The sequence below is a fragment of the Lucilia cuprina genome, chromosome 4 (genome assembly GCF_022045245.1).
Source record: "Lucilia cuprina isolate Lc7/37 chromosome 4, ASM2204524v1, whole genome shotgun sequence".
In the NCBI taxonomy this organism is placed as follows: Eukaryota; Metazoa; Arthropoda; class Insecta; order Diptera; family Calliphoridae; genus Lucilia; species Lucilia cuprina.
Window position 1 is genome coordinate 48,998,710 of NC_060952.1, and position 21,378 is coordinate 49,020,087.

The 21,378-nt window shown below is 29.4% G+C and overlaps 1 protein-coding gene across 1 annotated transcript in view; it reads left to right on the plus strand.

Annotated features, from left to right (window-relative positions):
• Nucleotides 1-21,378, plus strand: part of LOC111679124 (coiled-coil domain-containing protein lobo) — a 776,294-nt gene that overhangs the window by 569,803 nt on the left and 185,113 nt on the right. Inside the window, 3 exon segments of the mRNA XM_046949218.1 lie at nt 10,660-11,019; nt 13,196-13,311; nt 13,313-13,899. Coding sequence (XP_046805174.1) covers nt 10,660-11,019; nt 13,196-13,311; nt 13,313-13,899 — 1,063 coding nt within the window.

Genomic DNA, 21,378 nt, shown 5'->3' on the forward strand with positions numbered 1-21,378 from the left:
AGTATTTCTTTTAATTCAATATATATTTTTAACAAAATTGTTATATATTCAATAAGAAATTTTATGTATTATTATTGCCAAAATACAATAAATTATTTATATGTTTCAAACAAAAAATTTGCTTGAATTTAAGTACAAATACAAATAACATGTGTTATTGTTTTAGTAAAGTAATTGTTTGGAATTATTACGAATATTTATTAATGTTTTTTCGTAAATAGTATGTAACTTTAATCAGAAAAATTCTGAAATTTTTTCAATAAAGAATTTACGAATTTGAATACATGATTTTATGAATTTTGTGGTCCCATTTTAGTAAAAAACAAGTATGAACGAAAAAGTACCAAGAAGCCCCTTTTTATGGGTTCCCACTTAATCCTCTACATAATTAATTTCATGTTTCTAATTTCAATATTATAGAAAATTCAAAAAGTACCTTTTGTAGAACGAAAAAGTAACAAAAAGTTCCCTTTTATGTGTTCTGATCTAATCCGGGCTCTACATAATTAATTTTATGTTTCTAAGTTCATTATTATAGAAAACTCAAAAAGTACCTTTTAAAAAACCTACTAAATTTCATGTCCCTTGGTTCAATATTATAGAATATTGCAAAAGTACTTTTTGAAATTCTCATCTAATTCAGACTCTATATACTTAATTTTATATATCTTGGTTCAATAGTTCCGAAAATTCAAAAAGTACCTTTTGAAAAACGAAAAAGTACCATTAGCGACTCCACATACATTATTTCATGTTTCTAGCCAATAAAAACACACTAGTGCTGTTTTTTATGAAATTTTCAGAGGTGGTCTCGGATTTTTACTCATATAATCGTTATTTATGGACCGATTGGACTGATTTTAAATAACGATCTTCTCGAAAGCATGTCTAACAGAATTATTGAAGATTCAGATCTCGCCGATATCTGGGGTCCTCTAAAACTGATTTCAACAAACACACAGACGGACAGACAGACAGGTGGACAAAGATTAATCAATTCCGCTATCTATAAGGATCCAGAATATATATACTTTATGGGGTCGGAAAATTATATTATAGAAATTACAAACGGAATAACAAACTTATATATACCCTTCTCACGATGGTGAAGGGTATAAAAAGTACTTGGCTTTATAAATTTTTGGTTTGATTTTGAATTTTATTTTTTTCTGTGTATGTTCGATAATGAATTAACTCTATTAAAACAAATTCCTGTAGTGTAAACGGACTGACGAAATATTCAATATTCAAATAATTTAGTTAATTAGTTTGTTTGGAAGAAGGATGTACATATATACATCAAATCCGAAGAAATACACCTAGGCCTCTATCGGGCCTGTTGTGCGCTCCTTAACCAGTGGGAATCAGGTGGGAATCGAACCCACGACCTCCGGTCTACTAGACTAGAACACTAACCACTAACCTACCGGAGGTGAGAACTGAAACACTTATACAGTAAATGTTATAAACCAAATAAAAATTATATCAATTCATTTAAGTATATTCCAAAACTTGTTTTAATGTTGTATTTCAAATGCTGACAAAAAATTAAAAGTCAAACAAAAACATTTATTGGATCAGTAAAAATATTTACTGAAAATTAAAATTATTTCAATTATTTGTTAGAATATATTTTCGTTTTGTGTGAAAATCAAAAAATTTTTTGAGATGAAACTCAGTTCCCTCATGATCTATTTTTTAAATAATTTTGTGTATAAGCTAAAAATAAGGACTATTTTGACAATTATTTCAATAAGATTATCCAACCCACTAGAACAAAGATTATTTTTCCCATAATTAGCTCAAAATTTCGTAATTAAGACTCACTAAATCTAAATAATTTAGTGTTTATCATTTTTAATGTTAAAATGACAAACGGCTAGAACGAGTCAGAAACTGAAACAATTATTTTAAGGCTATATGATAAAATAAAAGGCAAAATAAAGCCTCAGAATCGGCAATCTGGCAACACTGGTTATGAGGGCCTTATGAAATAAAATCTATTTTAAGTCCACCGTAATTTTAAAATAAAACAATTAGTTTTCCTGTAATAAGCTCAAAATTAGGGGATTTTTTGAGATCCGTTCAGATAAAATAAAAGGAACTTTTTTTCTATAAATTGTACTAAGATCAAATTTAAAAAGAATTTATTACATATTAATTTTTCTCATATTTAGTACAATAATACACCTCGTTTAAGAGAAGTGCCTGCAAAAAATTGTTTTGATATAGTTATTGCTTTAACAAACGATCAATTTTTGTTTCATGATTTACATTTTTGTAAAAGTTTCATATTATAACTTTATTACTTTGAATATATGTTTTTCATCTCTCTCTCTCTTTAAAAGTAGACCATCCTCTTTTGATAAGTAATTAAGGAAAGGAATATTTAACATAAACATATGTATTAGATTTTATTTCCTTTGTAACATATATACTGATGTATTTCCAATCTTCAGAGCTCACGCGTCTTCCCAATTAAGTTATCCAGTAGTTTCGGTAATACTTTCTGGAGCAGCACTCCATAAATTTCTTAAATGGAATATTAATTATAATTATTTGTATTTTAATCCACTTTTTAAAATCGTAAATTCTTTGACATTAATCTCAATAGAAAAATTTTAAATTTGTCATGTCCTTATTTCTACTTAAAATTTAAGACAATAGTTTTTTATTTAGAAATTAACAAATATCTTAAATACATTTTGGTTTTGTATTGTAAGAGTTTGAGTAGGTTTCATTTCAAAAGTTAATAACCGAACTTCCGAAAAAAATACTAAAAAATGAATCTGGACAAAGGTTCAAAGGAATTACTTTGATGTTCACAAGGACAAAGATGTTTGAAACGAAAGAACCAAACAGAAACAAAAACTTAAATAAAAAAAAACAAAAAAAAGTAAACTATATAAATTCTAACATAAAAAATATACTGATGGAAGCCTAAAAAATATTAATAACAACAATAACAAAAAATGTATTCGTATACATAACTATTTTCTATATAGAATATAAACACCCTACAGATATATTTCCATTACATCATACTCATACATACATACATACATACATACATACATACATACATACATACATACATATGTACGTATGTATCTATGTTTTGTTATAAGGGTACAGAACTTGAATACTCATTCTTAAAGTTCATATTTTGGTACGTTTGTATGTATGTATCCGAGATATTACTAAAAAAAAAATAAAACAACAAAAAATGCAAATCATGCACATCTACATACATACTTATGTATATATGTAAGTCTAAATGAATGCAGATGAATACCTTAGATACATTAGATCGACTCGGAGAAATAACTAATTTTTATCTTTGTTAAAAGGTACTATATTAACACATTAGATCCCAACCACCTTTAAATTAAAAATTTTTAATTATTTGCTCCAAAAGTTATCTACTTAAAAAAGCTAGAAAATAGTTGTATTAAAGTCTTTATAAAAAATTTTTGCGATGGTTCGCTAAAATAATAGAACTGTTATTTACTTTGCCAGCAAATATGTATTTGCAAAGGGAGAGTAAAATTATTTTTTGGTCAATTTCACCTACATACCCTTCTCTTCTTCGTGGGAAGGGTATATATATGTAAGTTTGTCATTTCGTTTGTAATTTTAATAATAAAGTATATATATTCTGGATTTTTATAGATAGCGAAGTCGATTCAGCCATGTGCATCTGTATGTTGAAATCAGTTTTTAGAGGATCCCAGATATCGACGAGATGCGAATCTTTAATAATTCTGTTAGACATGCTTTCGAGCAGAACGCTATTTTAAATCAACAAAATTATAGATGCAACCTCTAACAATTTCATAAAAAAAATGTTCATGCTTTGATAAATAAGCAACAACAACACTGTAAATTGGAAAAAAGATGTACATGTATGTGTTTCGATTTGTATGTGTAGATGTCTGTTGGCTTAATTGCCTTGTGTAATTTAGTGGGGAGGGTATATTGGATTTGTGCTGATGTTTGTATCGCACAATTATATTGGTCCTATATCCAACTCCGTCCGTCAGCCGAATAGGGCTTTTAAGTTCATAATCACATTTTACTTTTTGTAACAGTTGTGGTCGGCCCGATCGACTATAATTTCTTACTTGTTTTTTTTTTATTGTTTCTTTCCTTTTGCTATAATAATATATTCGGGAAAATTAAAAAAACAACAGAAAAGGTCACTGTTTGTTATCAAAACAATTAATGTTTTATAAAAAAAGAAGACAATTAAAAATTTAATGAAAATTATTGAAAACTTTAATTTAAAACAAAAATATATATTGTGAAGTTCCTATAAATTTATACTAATCATTGAATCAAATATTTTAATGATTATTGTAGTAAAAATTCAATGAATTTTTTTTGCATCAGCTTTTTACACTTTTCTTTCTTGCTCAAGTTTAAAACACCTCCATTTTGCGCTTCAACTAGCAAACTAAATTCTCTAATGGAGTACTTAAAAATATCTCAGCCAGAAAATTTATCGTTTTTTAAAGTAAAATGTAAAAATTTTCTTACAATAAGAAAATTATAATCCACCATAATTTCAGACTTCAAAAAACAATGGTCAATTCAATTTCACATACATAAAAAGATTTAGGGTATGTATTAAAAACCATTCTACCAAATTTTATTAGGTTTATAATAACCCCTTTTCCCTAAATTAAATGACTTTTACCCCCATATAAGGTTCACTTGAGAAAATGACTTTAACCCTTCGTCATGCGCATGTATCTGGCCAGATATTTTACTGTGATTTTAATATATTTCTAATTTGGTTAGGGGTTTGAGTCTCCAGGTACCCTCTACAAATATTGTTAGATATCGTAATATTGTTACTAAAATGGCATATTTTTCATATAAATGTACTGAAATACATAGTGTATCTCGCCAGATACATGCGCTACGTATGTGACTATCGGAACATGTGCATGACGGAGGGTTAACGTTCATCACTTAAAAATGTGGCAATGATATATAACATGATCGATTTTTATATCAGGCTAAATTTTTCTACCAAAGTGTTTAATGATCGGTTCATAAATGACCCTACCCTATGTATGACAATTTTCGAATTTGTTATGGACTGTTTAATAAATTCGCAAATTTGTTCTTCATATAAAGCGAGTCGGTCTAATAAACATATATAAACAAGATAAAAATATCGGTATGTAGATAATATTTTATGAAACAAAATTTCTTCTTTTTGTTAATTTTTTCTATCCATCGAATTGAAATTTCTTTTGTCTTAAACTCTTCTAGTTTGTTTTTTTGTTTTCGTTTGTTTTTGATAGTGATTGCTTTTGTATTGTGTTGCCAATGTATAAAAAAGTAAAGAATCTAAAAGAAAGAATCACATAAACATATTCACGAAGAAAAAACCAGCTGTTATAAAAAAGCACAACAATCATCTACATATTACCAGTGCAAAGAAACAAATCAACATGAATACAAATACACACAATATATGTAACGTATTACACAAATACATATCGTTAACTAAAAAGCTAACATGTTGGTGATCGATGTTGGAATTGGGATCAGTGCACAGTGTTATTCTAACGTGGAAATATTTGCGTTTTAATTCTGAAAACGTTTAAACATATGTATTAGTAAAGTACTTGTCAACCTTTCAGGATGATTTCTGAAAAAAATGTAAAACCAGGCAAAATAGGCATTCTAAATTCATTTGTAAAATTTTTTTTATTTTTGGTACTTTACAATCACCATGTTTCCACGATAAGTTGAATTACTTAATTCGGGCTCTGAATGACAATAGCCAATTAAACTGTTTCTACTACACATTCGTAATTTGTTTTCATTATTATTCAACATTAGTTGAAATATTTTGTACTTTTTGCTTATAAACAATAAATATATTTTTTTCTGTACTGTTTTTTACTGTTTTTTAAGTATTTTTTAATGTGTATGGGGTATGCAAAAAAGTGCAAAAAAATGTAATCCCAATTGATTTATATAATTTTATCACATTGGCACAACAGATAATTAAGTTTCTATGTTTCTGAGTCCATGAAAAATGTCTCACTTTTTAATATACCTACAATTAACGTTTAACTTTAAAAGACGTGGAGACCTTATTTTCAACTATAATAGTTCAATTTTCTATAATATACACGACTTTTGGAGTACCGTTATTCTGTTATGGGTCACATTTCATTAGTTTAAATTTAAACACAGTTGTTTGCTATTCGGACAATTTTCTCTCATATTGAAGGCAAAAAGAATCAACTATCTATCTATTTTAAATTCTATTTTAAATTCTTTAAATGTAGCCGACCTACAGGGGCCGTAAAATTTGTTTTAAATAAGCTCTAGTTTTGTGACAATATTATAAATAAAACAAAAACAACTTAACAGTTATATTGCGCCTTTAACAAGTTTGTTGCAACATGTCAAAAAAGGCATCATTTTTAAGTTTTTCCCCAAAAAGCCCCTATATTATTTTTTTTAGAGAAAAATTTCTTCTACACTAAATACAAATTTTCATTGAGTTCCATCTTATTTGAGCTGTAACTTTTGATATTTTTCATGATTTTCCCTTGAAAAGCAAAATTGTGTTTGGTTAGTCTAATTTTATTTTATCGGATCTAAAAACAACTAGTGATAAGTTTTAACCCAATCGGATAATGAATATTTGTTTCAAAATTCTAATGATTATCACCGAACAAAAGGATTTTAAATAACCATTCAAAACAAGAATGAATATATAGTCGGGCATAGCCGACCATATGATACCCTACACCAGTCAGTATGTTAAAAATGGTGCTAGGCGAAATCGACAGAAAGTGATTCTGAGCCGATTGGTATACTTTAAGGTGGGTTTAGAACCAAACGCATAATGATTAATATTTTGGCTCTTTCTAGCCCGACATTCTAACCCTGTCTGAATATATTTCTTACGAGCAAAAATCTAAACTAAATTTTATGAGGATCGGTCCATAATTAACCTTACCATCCATATAATGTACCCCTCAGAAAATGACTTTAACGCTCACTACTGGCATTAATTTCATAATTACTTTTTTATAATAAACAATATTTATTGCATGAATCATTTCAGATTTCTGAAAAGAAATCTTGAAAATAATGATATCGCATTTACTTCTACATCCAGTTTTAAAAGAACAGTTTATTTTTAGTAAGTTCTTCAGTAATACATAGTTCTACACAAGTACATTGGAACATATGAATTCTGGAACTCGTTGATAAATCTCAAAAACATAATTTTAATACACTTATTTTTTAATATAGAAGAGGATTTCACATGAAAAAAAATAATTTCTAGTATTTGAGAAAAAAATTAATAGAATTGAATTTAAAGTAGTGGAAAATAATTTAGTTTGTTATTGGAAAGAAAAATATTGTAGGAAAGAAATAACTATTTAGATCACTTTACCATATTTAGAATATTTAATATACCGCAAAATCGAATGTTATCACCAAAAAATATTTTTAAATATTGTCGGAATCAAAAAATTGTACCTCAAATTTCTTTATCCGATTTAATTTTTTTAACGCCAATTGCAATATAAACTCCTCTAGTATTTAACAAGTATTAAATTATAGTCGGGCAAGGCCGACCATATAATTAAAAAAATATAATTTTATTTAGTTGCCATAATAAATAATTTAAGTTGAATTGTACTTTGCCTCAGATATACATACTTAAGTCGTTTATAGATCATGTGCCAAATTTTATTGAATTATATCAAAAATTGCGACTTGTAGTTTGAATACAAGGTTTACAAGCACTATTGGGAGATTAAGTTGTATGGAGGCTATTTGGGAAAATGGACCGATCTTCACCATTTTCAATAGGCTTATAATTATGTACGACATGATCTTTTTTAATAGAAAAATCGTCAAAAATTTTCCCATATATTATATATATATATATATATGTATATATATATATATATATATTATATATATATATATATATATATATATTATATATATATATATATATATTATATATATATATATATTATATATATATATATATATATATATATATATATATATATATATATATAATATAATATATATATATATATATATGTATATATATATATATATATATATAATATAATATATATTATAATATATATATAATATATAATATATATATAACATATACATATACATATATATATGGGCCGATTCTCGTAAATTTGGGAAAAGAATATATTTTTAAATAACAGTTAGTTTTGGTGAGTTTCACTACGATTCAAATGTTTATAAGTCAAATTTAGACGTATAAGACATTTTTTGAAGAGGACTTTGTATGGGAGTCTACCGATCGATTCAGACTCATTTTTTGAGTCGATTAAGACATGTCTGTCCGGTTGGCTGGCCATGTAAACCTTGTACGCAAGGTACAGGCCGAAATTTTCAAGATAATTTGATCAAGTTTGGACCAAGCCTGTTTTTTGGTACAGAGACGAAGCCTGTTGAAAATGGTTGAAATCGGTCCATTATTTCACTACATACAACAGTTACTCCTGATTTGCACTTTTTATGCCATAACTACGTCTAATATTCTATTATCTCTCTAAAAATTGGCATATATAAGTTTTATATAAGTATAAATGTCACTGCAGTAATTTCGTAATAATCGGTCCTTATTTGACCCTAGCTCCCATACAAACCCCCCTTCAAAAAATGTCTTAAACGTCTAAATTTGACTTATAACCATTTGAATCGTAGTGAAACTCACCAAAACTAACTGTAATTTAAAAATATATTCTTTTCCCAAATTTACGAGAATCGGCCCATATTTGAAAATTTTGTATTTTTATCAATAAATTGCTTAAATACTTTGGAATTAAGGTAAAATTTAACATAAAAGTTTCTTTATGAAAAATACAAATTATAAAAATTTACTCATGGTGTAGGGTATTATATGGTCGGCCATGCCCGACTTTACTTTCCTACTTGTTTTTTACGTCAAACTATGTATTTCTTCAATAATCCGCTGAAATCATGAAGAATTATATAAAGAAGAAATGGGCAACATTTTCCAGAACTGTAATAGCTTTTTAAACTTATTTCTTACATGTCAATTCTTTCGTCCATTGATAAACATCACATCAAAAACTTGATAACTTTTTAATGAAAACTACCTACCGTCTGCTTTACTTAGAAGTACTCTAGTAATGACTTTATTTTAATCTGATACAAAAAAACTAAATTTGTATGTAAAAATTGTTATTGGACGCGTAACAAAATATTCATGTGCAATGTGTATAAATTTGACTAACAAATCGAAGTCCATGCTTCGCATTTTCGCTGGTTACTTTTATTATTAAATCAAAACAATAACTTCTTTGTAAGCAAGAATTTCATTAACTCTTCCGCGATTATCAGCACTTTTCATAACTAGTAAAGCGTTGCTGAATATGCTAAACTAGATACCTGTAGATCTTCTTGCTAGACAACTGTCAATGAATACTGCAGATTAAGTATTTCAAACAATGATTGTAGATCTCTTTCCAGACATACACTTTTCACTGTCAATTATATCCCGGAATCGTTCAGTACGAAAGATTTCCGGTACAGTGTAATCTGATTATTTTGAATTATGTCTTCACTGATGGATCAACAATAAACTAAAGTGTTGTTGAAGGAAGATAGTAAACGGATATGCCAAAATCTGTACCAATAGTCAAGACGCCATTCAATCCCTGATCGGTGTATATTCTACATCAACACTTGTCCAAGAGTGCCAGGCGTTTGGGTTAATGGGCACGGGGACACAATCGATAAATTGTCGAAAGCTGGATAGCTACTCTGGACATAGACCAATTCTGTGGTGTCCCACTGTGGGCCATTATATCTGTTACATGTTATAGTTTAGCTCAAGACCTCTGGTCTTATGAGCATACTTATTCGACCGGAAGAACGCTGTGGCCTCGTATGAATCTTCACATAACATCCTATTTAATAGGTCTCAGCAGAATGCATCTGTCTATTCAATATTCTTAATATTCCTCTTCAATAGCGCAATTAACCCTTCATGAGCTAATAATTCTTAGCACGTCTTTTAACCTATGAAATTACCAATGAGGTAATTTGTACTTGAAAGTTTATGGCGAATCATATATGAAATCCTTAATTGGGAGTAGAATTAAAAATAATGTTTAACACAATTTAACTGAAGTTTTTAAAAAAATTTACATTTATTTTATTTTTTTCTGAAAAGTAAAAATTTAGTTAGTGAAAGATGTTTGCGTTTTACATGGCGATATGCAAGTTCATCTGTACATGTGAGTGTATGTGTTAGTATGTATTAACATGTATTTAGACATCCTAACAATGGTTACGTACTGATGGAACATCAAATACCATTGAGCTGCCTGCAGAAAAATGTCTCTTTTCAAATTATTTATCGATTTTTTCCTTCAACTTAGTTTGAAAGATAAAAAACAATATAAAAAATCTTGACTAGATCTGTGAATGAAAGAATGCTCTGATTTTATACGAACATAATCATCTACATTACAGCAACTAATACTTTTTTATTTTAATGACCTCGATACCTTTAAATATGTACTTTTATATTTATTTAAAAAGATATAAAAAAGGAAATAAGCTCAATAATATATTTTTTCTTAGCCCAAAAGCCTGATGTCACCGTCAACTTTGCTTAGACGACGTCGCGGGAATAGCTTTGAAATGGCGACACTTCTCTGTAGTATGCTTATTGGGGCTGGATTTCCAGCAATGGTTGTATCTGGAGTTGCTCGTGCAGACACGGTAGAAAATAATCAACGCAATGTAAAATATCCACATAAAATAATCGATATTACAATTGATGACGATACAAAAGACAACGTAAAAGCCGAACAGACGTACAGGCTGAGACAAATGCCAGATTTGGAAAGTCGCTTGCATGAAAATATTGCACAACTTTTGAGTGAAAGATCAGAAAAAGAACTACGAATACAAGAAGAAATCACGAGAGCTGAGCTTGAGGTAATAAATGGTTTCAAATAAATCTTTAGTTTATATGACCAAAATCAAAAATTATTAAGAATCGATGAAACTGATTTGAAATGCCTTGTATTTTGAAATAAGTTAAAGTTTTGATACATTTCGGTATACATACATAATAACAGTATATGACTTATACATTAATAAACAATGTTTTGTTTTATAAAAGGTTATATACTTATTAACCTGTTATAAGTAACATAAATAAAATAAATAATATTTCGTATGGAAATTTTGTTTTATAAACCTTTAATAAAATAAAATGTTACTTATTTATGAATAAGGTGATGAATGTATATACCAAATAAGAATTACATTAATTCATTTAGTACATTAAAATACTTACGCTTGTATTCATAATAGGCTTCTGTCAAAAAAGTTGAAATAGTGTATTTGCATTTAATAAGTTACACACTGTAGTTTGTAATGCGTCTGCCGCGAAAAGTTCCGTAACATTCAACTTTTGACGCATTGGCATCTGATCAGGGTCGTATTTTGTATTGTGTAGAATAGAAATATACTAATATCAAAAAAATTTAACCAACATTGAAAGGAAAATATAAAAAATTGTATTTTAGTTTTTAAAACAGCAATAGTGTAAAAAAACATTAAAAGAAGGATCAAAATGACGCATGGTGTGTAACTTGCAGCTTATAAAGCGTGATAAGTTTGAAAAGCGTAAAACGCGTTGCCGCCTCAACGCGTGTTGTGTACATTTATGTATTAGTGTTGCGTACAATTAAGATAAAAAATTCGTTGATTCTTTTTTCTTTATTTTATATTTTTGTTGATAAAACGAGCTTAAAAAAATAAGTGGATATAACAAATGTTTATTTAGTTCAGATGTAAAAATGTAACATATAAATTTTATATCTACCGAATATATCCGAATAACGAATGTTTATGGCATTAATGATTTTGGCCATCATTTGTTTGCAGACGGGCATTTCCAAATTGTCTAAAAATATTGCTGGCCAATTGGTATATTGCCAAATATTCATCTATTTAGCTGATGCCTAGATTGAGTTTAAAATTTTGTAAACGTTAAAATTATTCTTTTAAATTTTATTCTAAAAGAAAACATATTTAATTAGTTTTCGTTATTAACCTAAAATAACAAAAAAAAAATCAACTAATTGTTGACTTAAAGAAGGTTCGAGCCTATAACACCCTGTATAACACCTGCAATTCTGTGTACTCCAATTTTTATAATGCGCTCTTATGTCCTTTTAAAAGAACTTCAAAGTTTTAAGTATTTTAAATATTCGTTTAATTTCAAACGAATATTTAAAATATGTATATGTATTGTATTTGTATTAAATGAAAGCTGGGAATTCGTACATTCTATCTGTATTATTTACAAGACTCATTTAGAGAAAAAAACGAAAAAGAAATTAAATTTAAAAGGACTCATTTTCGACACAAAAACTCCTTTTTTTTCCCAAATTTTCATTAAGATTTCCATTTTTCTTTTAATCCTGTTGAATTAAAAAAACATATTATTTTTAATTAGAGGTTCTCAGCTTCATTTGACATTAATATTAAAACCAATTGTTTTATATAAATTTGGAATTTCATCTTTTGAAATCGTATGCCCTAAAAACTTTAAAGTTCTTTTACAGGAGCATAAGATAATACTACTGGTCCATAGTTTCCTGTACATATAAAATTTTTCATGTGTGAAAATGACTTTTGCACGGTGTAATAAAATTCTAATATGAATTCAGCTGTTATTGTTGTATTCCATATGTTGACATAAAAAAACTCAAACAAAAACATTTATTGAAAATATCAATAGTAATAAAAAATAATTAATAAAACCAAATTTTTTACATAAATTTATCGCATCAAATGCAATTTCTAAAATGCTTTTAGCGTAACAGTGTTCTAAATAATATTGTTTTTAAAGTAAGGTCACAAAATTAAAAAAAATATTGCGTAAAATATTTATTTTGGTAAGGGTATAAAATTATAAAAGCGTATCACGTCATGTGTGGGAACTTTTTACTTGATAGCGAAAAAATAATAGATTCCGTATCATCTAGGTTATACTTTGGTATTTGCAAACCCTAATGAGTATGCTATATAATCTTAAAAACTAATTAAATATAATATTTATGTTGAATTAAAACTTAATAATTTTTTAATTTATGTCTAGGAGCTTGAATTAAAAGCGGCAGATAAGTTTCATTATCGAAGATCGCATGCATGGGTGGCAATAATTGAAAACGCTCCATGGAGTATAAAGCCAAAGAAAAAATATAAAAACGATAACTGAAGAACCACCTAGAGCGCATTTTATTGAGCCATCTACAGGACTTTTCTGTGATTCTAATAACAAAAACTATATTTTAATAGATAGTGTATGGAATAACTTACAATACTATGTTAACAAACAACAATATTTACGCGTTAAAGACATTCGATGGGATCTAAGAAATATTGAAGACTGGGAACATCTTTTGCCGGGAGAACCGAAAGAAATGCGAACTCATGCAGTACATTCTGATGAAAATATAATTTCCACAGATCACCTTTTAGCTGAAGAAAAACATTTAGATACCATACGCTCCTGGGTAACTCGAATGCATATTGGCGAGAAGGACTTTGAAGAACGTTTTCCACAACTTCAGAAAACCATATTATACAAAGGTGCTAAACATGAGAGATTCTCTCCATATACACAAATGGATGGCAAAGTAATGCAGCTAACACTATATGCTGATGATGATTACCAGAAACCTACTATGCGCTGGGAATACTATGAGAATCGATCGGATTTACTTGTTCAACTAAAATTCAAATATGACACTTTCGAAATAGAAGAAACCTTTGAGAAAGGTCGAAATGATAGTTTAAAATGTAAATTAAATAGTTTAAAATGTAAATTTGTTATACACTACACCTTTTAGTGGGAACGTAATTATGCGTTTGTGCTGATGTTTGTAACTGATTGATTAATCCTACATCCAATAGTATATCAATCTGCTTAGAATCACTTTCTGGGTCGATTAGCCCTATCCGTCAGTCTGTCTATGTAAAAATCTTGAGCTCTTATTACAGGTAGCAATTTGATACCTATCGCAAAACTACTGTGTAAAAAATGTATTAAGTAAAAATACAAATTTTACCGCTAAATGTTACAAGACCGCGAGTGGTTGTAAAGCACTCTTTCGAATCTTGAATAACACTAAATTTATTTTTAAAACTAAAAACTTAAGAACTATTAAACAAAATCTTAAAACTAACTTAGAACAAAGATAAGACCTCATGTACTCTATTTATGCATTCAATCTTATCAATTTCATATTCCCTTTTACGGGTGGGTTTTCAAGTGCGCTAGTGATAAGAATATGATCTATTTCCAATTATATAGCGTTACATAAACAAGAGAATTAATGTGCATCTTAGTACTAGCATTCTTATCATTACTAAAGGTCATAATGAACTTAAACGATAAATATTTATTTGTAACTCAAGTGAACTAATCGAATAGTTTTTATGACCAAACATATGCACCAAAATAAGATTTTAAACTGTATTCAAATATGTTTGAAATTTCTGCCAGGGGAAATACTAAATATATGTATAATTATTTTGTCTAAATATGTATATAGTAATTTATGAATACTTATGTATAATGAACCGGTACAGAATCAAATCATGACTTTCTTTTCCTATACTTGTAGCAGTAGTAGCCAGGAACACACAACCACAGCATAGCTCTCTTCTCCCGGCTCGCTTTCTTCAATTCTAAATCTCCATCAAGATACTCTTCTTCATTGGCTGTATTATTATCTTTGTTGACGTAAGAGAATGTTTCGTCACCAGTATCGGTAGTAACATCTTCGGCTAATTCGGCACTTCCTTCTTTATCGATAGCCCCAGTTTCATCACAGGTCATTTTATAGTAGCCATTATTACTGTCAGCATCATTGTCATCATCGGCATTTTCATTATTGGTATTAGTAGAAGACGCATCGCCTATGTTGGCTTCATTGGTTTCATCAAGAGCATTGGTTTCGTCAGCATTATTATTAACATTTTCAGTGGCATATTTAACTTCAGTGTTGATATTGTTGAGTTGTTTACCTAGTGCATCTTTTTCATCAACAATAGCATCATGATAAGCAGAAGCACCCATGCATGTCTTGTCACCATCAAAAAATCCGCCATAGTGAGGACTTGCCGGGGAAATGTTAGCAGGAACATTAGACAAACCACTAACTGAATCGGTTTCTTCAGAGTGTTCAATTGTTAAAATAAATCTGTATTTGTAATAAGATTCATTATTCTCGTCTTCTGCTTCTTTACTAATTTCAGCTCTCCTCTGCTTTAGTAATTGCAGTACTTTTTCGTATTTGACATTTGATCTGTGCCACTGAATCATTATGTCCATTTCGAACATACCGCACTGAAAATAGCAATATTCCAATTGCTTCATATAGTTGCTCAACTCTATAATTCTTTCGTCAATATCGCTTACAGAATTAAACAAATTTATAACTCCGCTTATCCCTTCTCTTGATCGTTCCATTTTCTTTTCAATCTCCCAAAATTTGTTCTCATGTGAAAGAGAAGCAAATTTTGGGCATTCTTGAAATTCATGTTCACCACGATAGCAACACGTGCATAGATTAAATGTTACCTTCTTAAACACTTCTGTGTTTGGTTTATTCTCTTCAATTTGTTGTTTAGGATCAGTATCTCCCTCTTGCAGATAATCTTCTTCAACGACAACCTCCGCTTGATGATCATATTTATTTTCCTTTACCTCCTTCTTTTCATCGCAACGGTTTTCATTATGCTCTCTTGGAGCACTTTTTAACTCACGTGGAGTTTTTTCCTGGTTTCTTGAACCCTGTTCTGGCATAGATGCCATTTCCAGCTCTCGTGGAGCTTTCATTATCTCTTTTTTATAGAAATTTTTTGCTCTCTTGGAGCATTTTTTGACTCTTGTGGAGTCATCTTTAACTCACGTGGAGTTTTTACTGGTTCTCTTGGAACCTCCTTTGGCGCCTTGTCCTTCTTTGAAGCATCCTCTAACTCTCTTGAAGCTTCTTGCTCTTTTTGAGCATTTTCAGGCTCTCTTAGAGCTCTTTTTAACTCATCTCTCATCGTTTCTTCAATGGAGATTATCATGGATTCCATGTACTTTCGTAGCCTAGTTTCTAGGTCTTCTTTTATTGTTGTCGACATATTGTATACTTTTTTTATATACTTTTTATTTATATTTTAATATACTTTATATATTAATTATTAAATTTAAAATTAGCTGTTGCTAATTCAATCTCTGTCAAAGCCGAGATTGACGCTTTTTTCACGAACAGTGAACCACGGCACTGATGCGGCTCGAACGACCAAATGTAAAAAATGTATTAAGTAAAAATACAAATTTTACCGCTGAATGTTACAAGACCGCGAGTGGTTGTAAAGCACTCTTACGAATCTTGAATAACACTTAATTAATTTTTAAAACTAAAAACTTAAGAACTATTAAACAAAATCTTAAAACTAACTTAGAACAAAGATAAGACCTCATGCACTCTTTTTATGCATTCAATCTTATCAATTTCATATTCCCTTTTAAGGGTGGGTTTTCAAGTGCGCTAGTGATAAGAATATGATCTATTTCTAATTATATCTCATAATGTCTATGCGTTACATAAACAAGAGAATTAATGTGCATCTTAGTACTAGCATTCTTATCATTACTAAAGGTCATAAAGAACTTAAACGATAAATATTTATTTGTAACTCAAGTGAAGTAATCGAATAGTTTTTATGACCAAACACATGTACCAAAATAAGATTTTAAACTGTGTTCAAATATGTTTGAACATACTAAAATCGTCAGAATAAGCCCAAATGAACTGTAATGATCGGACCTCATTTGATCCTAGCCCACATATGAAGCCCACTTCTAAAAGTTGCTTTAAGGTCCAAATTTACATACAAACAATAATATCACGGTTAAATTTACCAAATTTTCAACTTTACTGTAGACGTGAATCCTTCTACCAAAATTTATAACAATAGATCCGTATTCACCCTTACCCCCACAAAAGCCCTCTTTTAGAAATTATTGAAATATATAGAAATTAAGACTTCGAATTAAATGTTTTATTATTAAAAAGATTTTATTATTCGCAGATTTAAATACTCAATGGTGTATGGTATTATGTAGTCGGCCAGCACGATTTTACATTCACTTCTTTTAACATGCAAAGTTGGTCACATAAATATGAACTTTATTGATATCGGTATTTATAGATGGAATCTAACAGATATTTACCCAATGTATGGGTAAAATGAGGGTAAATACAAGATATATTCCTTTTTTTCTATCTTTTTAGGGTATTTATAAAAAGTTTTTTACATTTAATTGATTAACAATAACTTCATAAATGTTTTCAAATATTTTTTACATATCATTTGTTTTGATAATAATAAAAACAAGTATGAATGTATAGTAGGACATTGCCGACTATATGATACCATACACCAGTCAGTATAAAATAAAGCATTTAATTTGTTCTTTAACCGTATTGTGGAATATTTTTACGTATTATTGACAAAAAAAGAGAATTTTGTGTTCTGCAAATCGAAATTTTATTTGAACGTAAAATTCAGAAAAAGAATCATATTTTAAATGAAATAGAGTTTAGCATTTATATTAAGTTACAATTATTAAAATCTACCTTCTTTCGTTTTTAAAACGATAAAACTTATGATAATTGGTTCTTAAACTAGAAATTTATTCGGATTCGGTTTACAGAACATATAGGATTATAAAGACAGTTATGAGCATGCAAGTAATTTTCCTAAGGGGACCTTATATGGGGGTAAGCTCAATTATGGACCGATTCTCATAAAATTTTACAGAGAGGTTTTAGTTCTTTTAAACATGATTATGTTGAAGTTTGTTGCTATATTGTGGTTTTATAGCAAATTATGAGCTCTAATGTAATTTTCTGAGGGAAATTCATATGAAGAGTAGGGCCAATTAAATATGTGCCGACCCTCGGCTCCAAAAAAGCTTGTTTATGTCCAATTTCATCGCTGTATACATATATGTTTTTTTTTAAATGAGTTACTAACAACATAGTCATTTTCTGAATAGTTTGCCAAATTTCAGCTCTTTCAGACGGACGACATAGCTGGATCGTCATAGAATTTAATAACGACCAATATTTCGATGTGATACAAACGGAATGACAAAATCTTCTTTGATGGTTGGTATAAAATAATTTATATATTTGCAAAAAATAACCAAAACGAAAAATATTTGGTTAATAATAACCAAAGTGGCAACACTGACTCCGAGTTCCTATATAGAGCGGAGTGGAATAAGCTATGTCCGTCTGTCTACTGTTTATGTGTATGTACAGCAGGGATTTCCAAAACTAAAACTGTTAGTGTATTGGTGAGAGAGAGTGAAAACTGCTCTGAAATAAATGTGTAAACTATTTCACTATCACTATGTAGATAGTGAAATAAAAATTGAGATGGATCTACCTCTTAATATTCTAAAGAAAAATCTAACAATTATATCTGTAACTAAAAAAGTTGTAATAATAACAAAAACAGTTTTTACTTACATATTGGACGAAATTTTGTAAACGTAAAGGAAGGGATATTCCAAGTTGGTCTGTGCGTCGAATAACGGTATTCAGTGAGAGTGAAATAAATTTTTTAAATTTTTAAATTCAGCTTTTGAAAACTCTTATTTAAAATATTTTTTATGAATACTCCATCAGAAAATGGTCGACCATGCCTAACAATGCCTAAACTTATTTAGCTTGACAATTCCATTCTTCTTCTTAAATGTTTTGTAACATAAAAGGCAATGAGAGAATTTCCAAACGAATTTTTGTACCCACCAACATGGGGGGAATATTGTTTTTGTCATTCCGTTTATAAAAATAAAAATCAGTCTATAATTGACACCTATATAAGATTCACTCCAGAAAATCACTTTAAGGCTCATGTATGGCTCAAAAGTTCTTCCGAATTACGGTAGTTATATAGGAACTGAAATTATTCAACTGAATTTGATTCGGTTTTATGCAGATAATTACTTTAAACCTCATGACTGAATTAAAAATACGAGTACAGCGATATTAGATAGAAAAAATTATTGTATAAACCGACGAGGATAGGTCCATAATTGACTCTACCCTCCATATAACCACTTTTACAAAAAAAAAAAAAAAAAAACGGTTTATGGTTATAAATATTGGATCAAACAAAATTAATATTTCTAGCACGGTCTATGCTATGCTAATTGACTCTACCCTCCATATAACCACTTTTACAAAAAAAAAAGTTTATGGTTATAAATATTGGATCAAACAAAATTAATATTTCTAGCACGGTCTATGCTTAAGCCCTTATTATATACGGAAAGAGCCGCACGTACGTACGTCATTCTCTTAATTTTGAAGCTTTTTGATTGAGATACACAGGAACTAAAATAGTAGCAAACACTATATTTATTTAGGAGTTTGTGTCGAAGATTAAACTCTTTTTAAAATTTTCATTCATTCAGAAAAAATAACATTCGGCAAACAGAAACATATGTTCATATATATATATATATATATATATATATATATATATATATATATATATATATATTATATATATATATATTAATATATTATATTATATATATATTATATATATATATTATATATATATATATATATATATATATATATATATATATACTTATATACATACATACATATTTACATACATATAAACGAAATATAGGATTGGAGAGTTTCGGACGAACACTCCATTTCTGACCATCGATACATAAGATTCAAAATACTACGGCCGCCACCAAATCCGATAAAGTTTCGGATTGCACAATATTCGGTTCTTTACTAAAGTGTACTGACATAAATACTTTTCAATGTCGAAATAAAGAGGATATAGACGCCAAAGTAGAAATGCTCACAAGTGTCTTGGTTGAATCGTTCGAGGACAGATGACTTCTGCGAGAGTGGAGATCTTCCCAGAATACAAAAAAGGTGAACGTAAAGCCAAACGAGACGCCTGGAAACTTTCCTGTGAACAGGTAGACAGCGTAAATGACGCATCGAAGATAAAACTCATGTCAAAACGGAAATTCACATATATCCCCATTAAATTGCTGGATGCAAGGAAATATTTAAACCTAAGCCTTATCGACCGGTATGTCTTACGTCCTTCCTACTTAAAACCGTGGAACGGATAGTCGATAGTATGGTTAAAAGCAGTATACCCGACAAAGACCTAAAATTTAAGCAGCATGCTTATGTAAAGGGACGATCAGTGGAAACCGCTTTAAATAAAGTTGTCCACTACATCGAAGGCGCCTTTAATAATGTGCACACTGATACTCTTATCCAATCCCTAGACCAGTTTTATGTTGACCGGGTGCTCCGTAACTGGATCAACTACATGCTAAGGAATATGTGGATAAGCTGCGAGATGTACGATATAACTATCAGAGAAAGGGTATTTCGCGCTTTACCACAGGGTGTCATTTTGTCACCTTTACTCTGGGTTAACTGGATTAATAGCCTCCTAAGGACCCTAACCGAGAACAAACTTAGACATGTCTGCTATGCAGACGATGTGGTAATACTTTTAAAGGGATGTATTATGCGTTTGTGCTAATGTTTGTAACACCCAAAAATATTGGTTCTAGACCCACCTTAAAGTATACCAATCGGCTAGCCCCCATACAACCGTACCCCCGAAACGGGCCTTTAGGCTCATAATTACGTTAAATGTTCTATTATGTCAACAAAAATCTGCAAAATTTAGTTTTATAAAACGATAAATGACGCTACTAATTTTTATAGTGATCGGGCCTCATTTGACCCTAACCCCCATACAAACTCCCCTTCAGAAAATGTCTTGAAGGTTAAAATTCACTTATAATTTCTAATAAAACGATTAAAATCTACATAAATAACTTTAAGGTGGACGTGAATTCCTCTACCAAAATATATAAGGATAGGCCCTATAAGCCCTCTTGTAGTAAATCACTTTGTCAATAGTACGTAAAAATATTACACAATTAGGTTAAAGAACAATATAAATGCTTTATTTATTTAAATTATCCACTTTTTTAACATTCTGACTGGTTTAGGGTATTATATTGTCGGCAATGTCCGACAATGTCTGATTCATACTTGTGTAATTTTATAGTTAAAAAAAATTAAATTGCACCTTCAAAATATTTTGTATGAATATAAAGAGATCCAAACACGTAATAAATAATTCCGTGTTAATCATTTTGATGAAGGGGCGCAAAAGTTATAGCGGTTTTCAATTAATAAT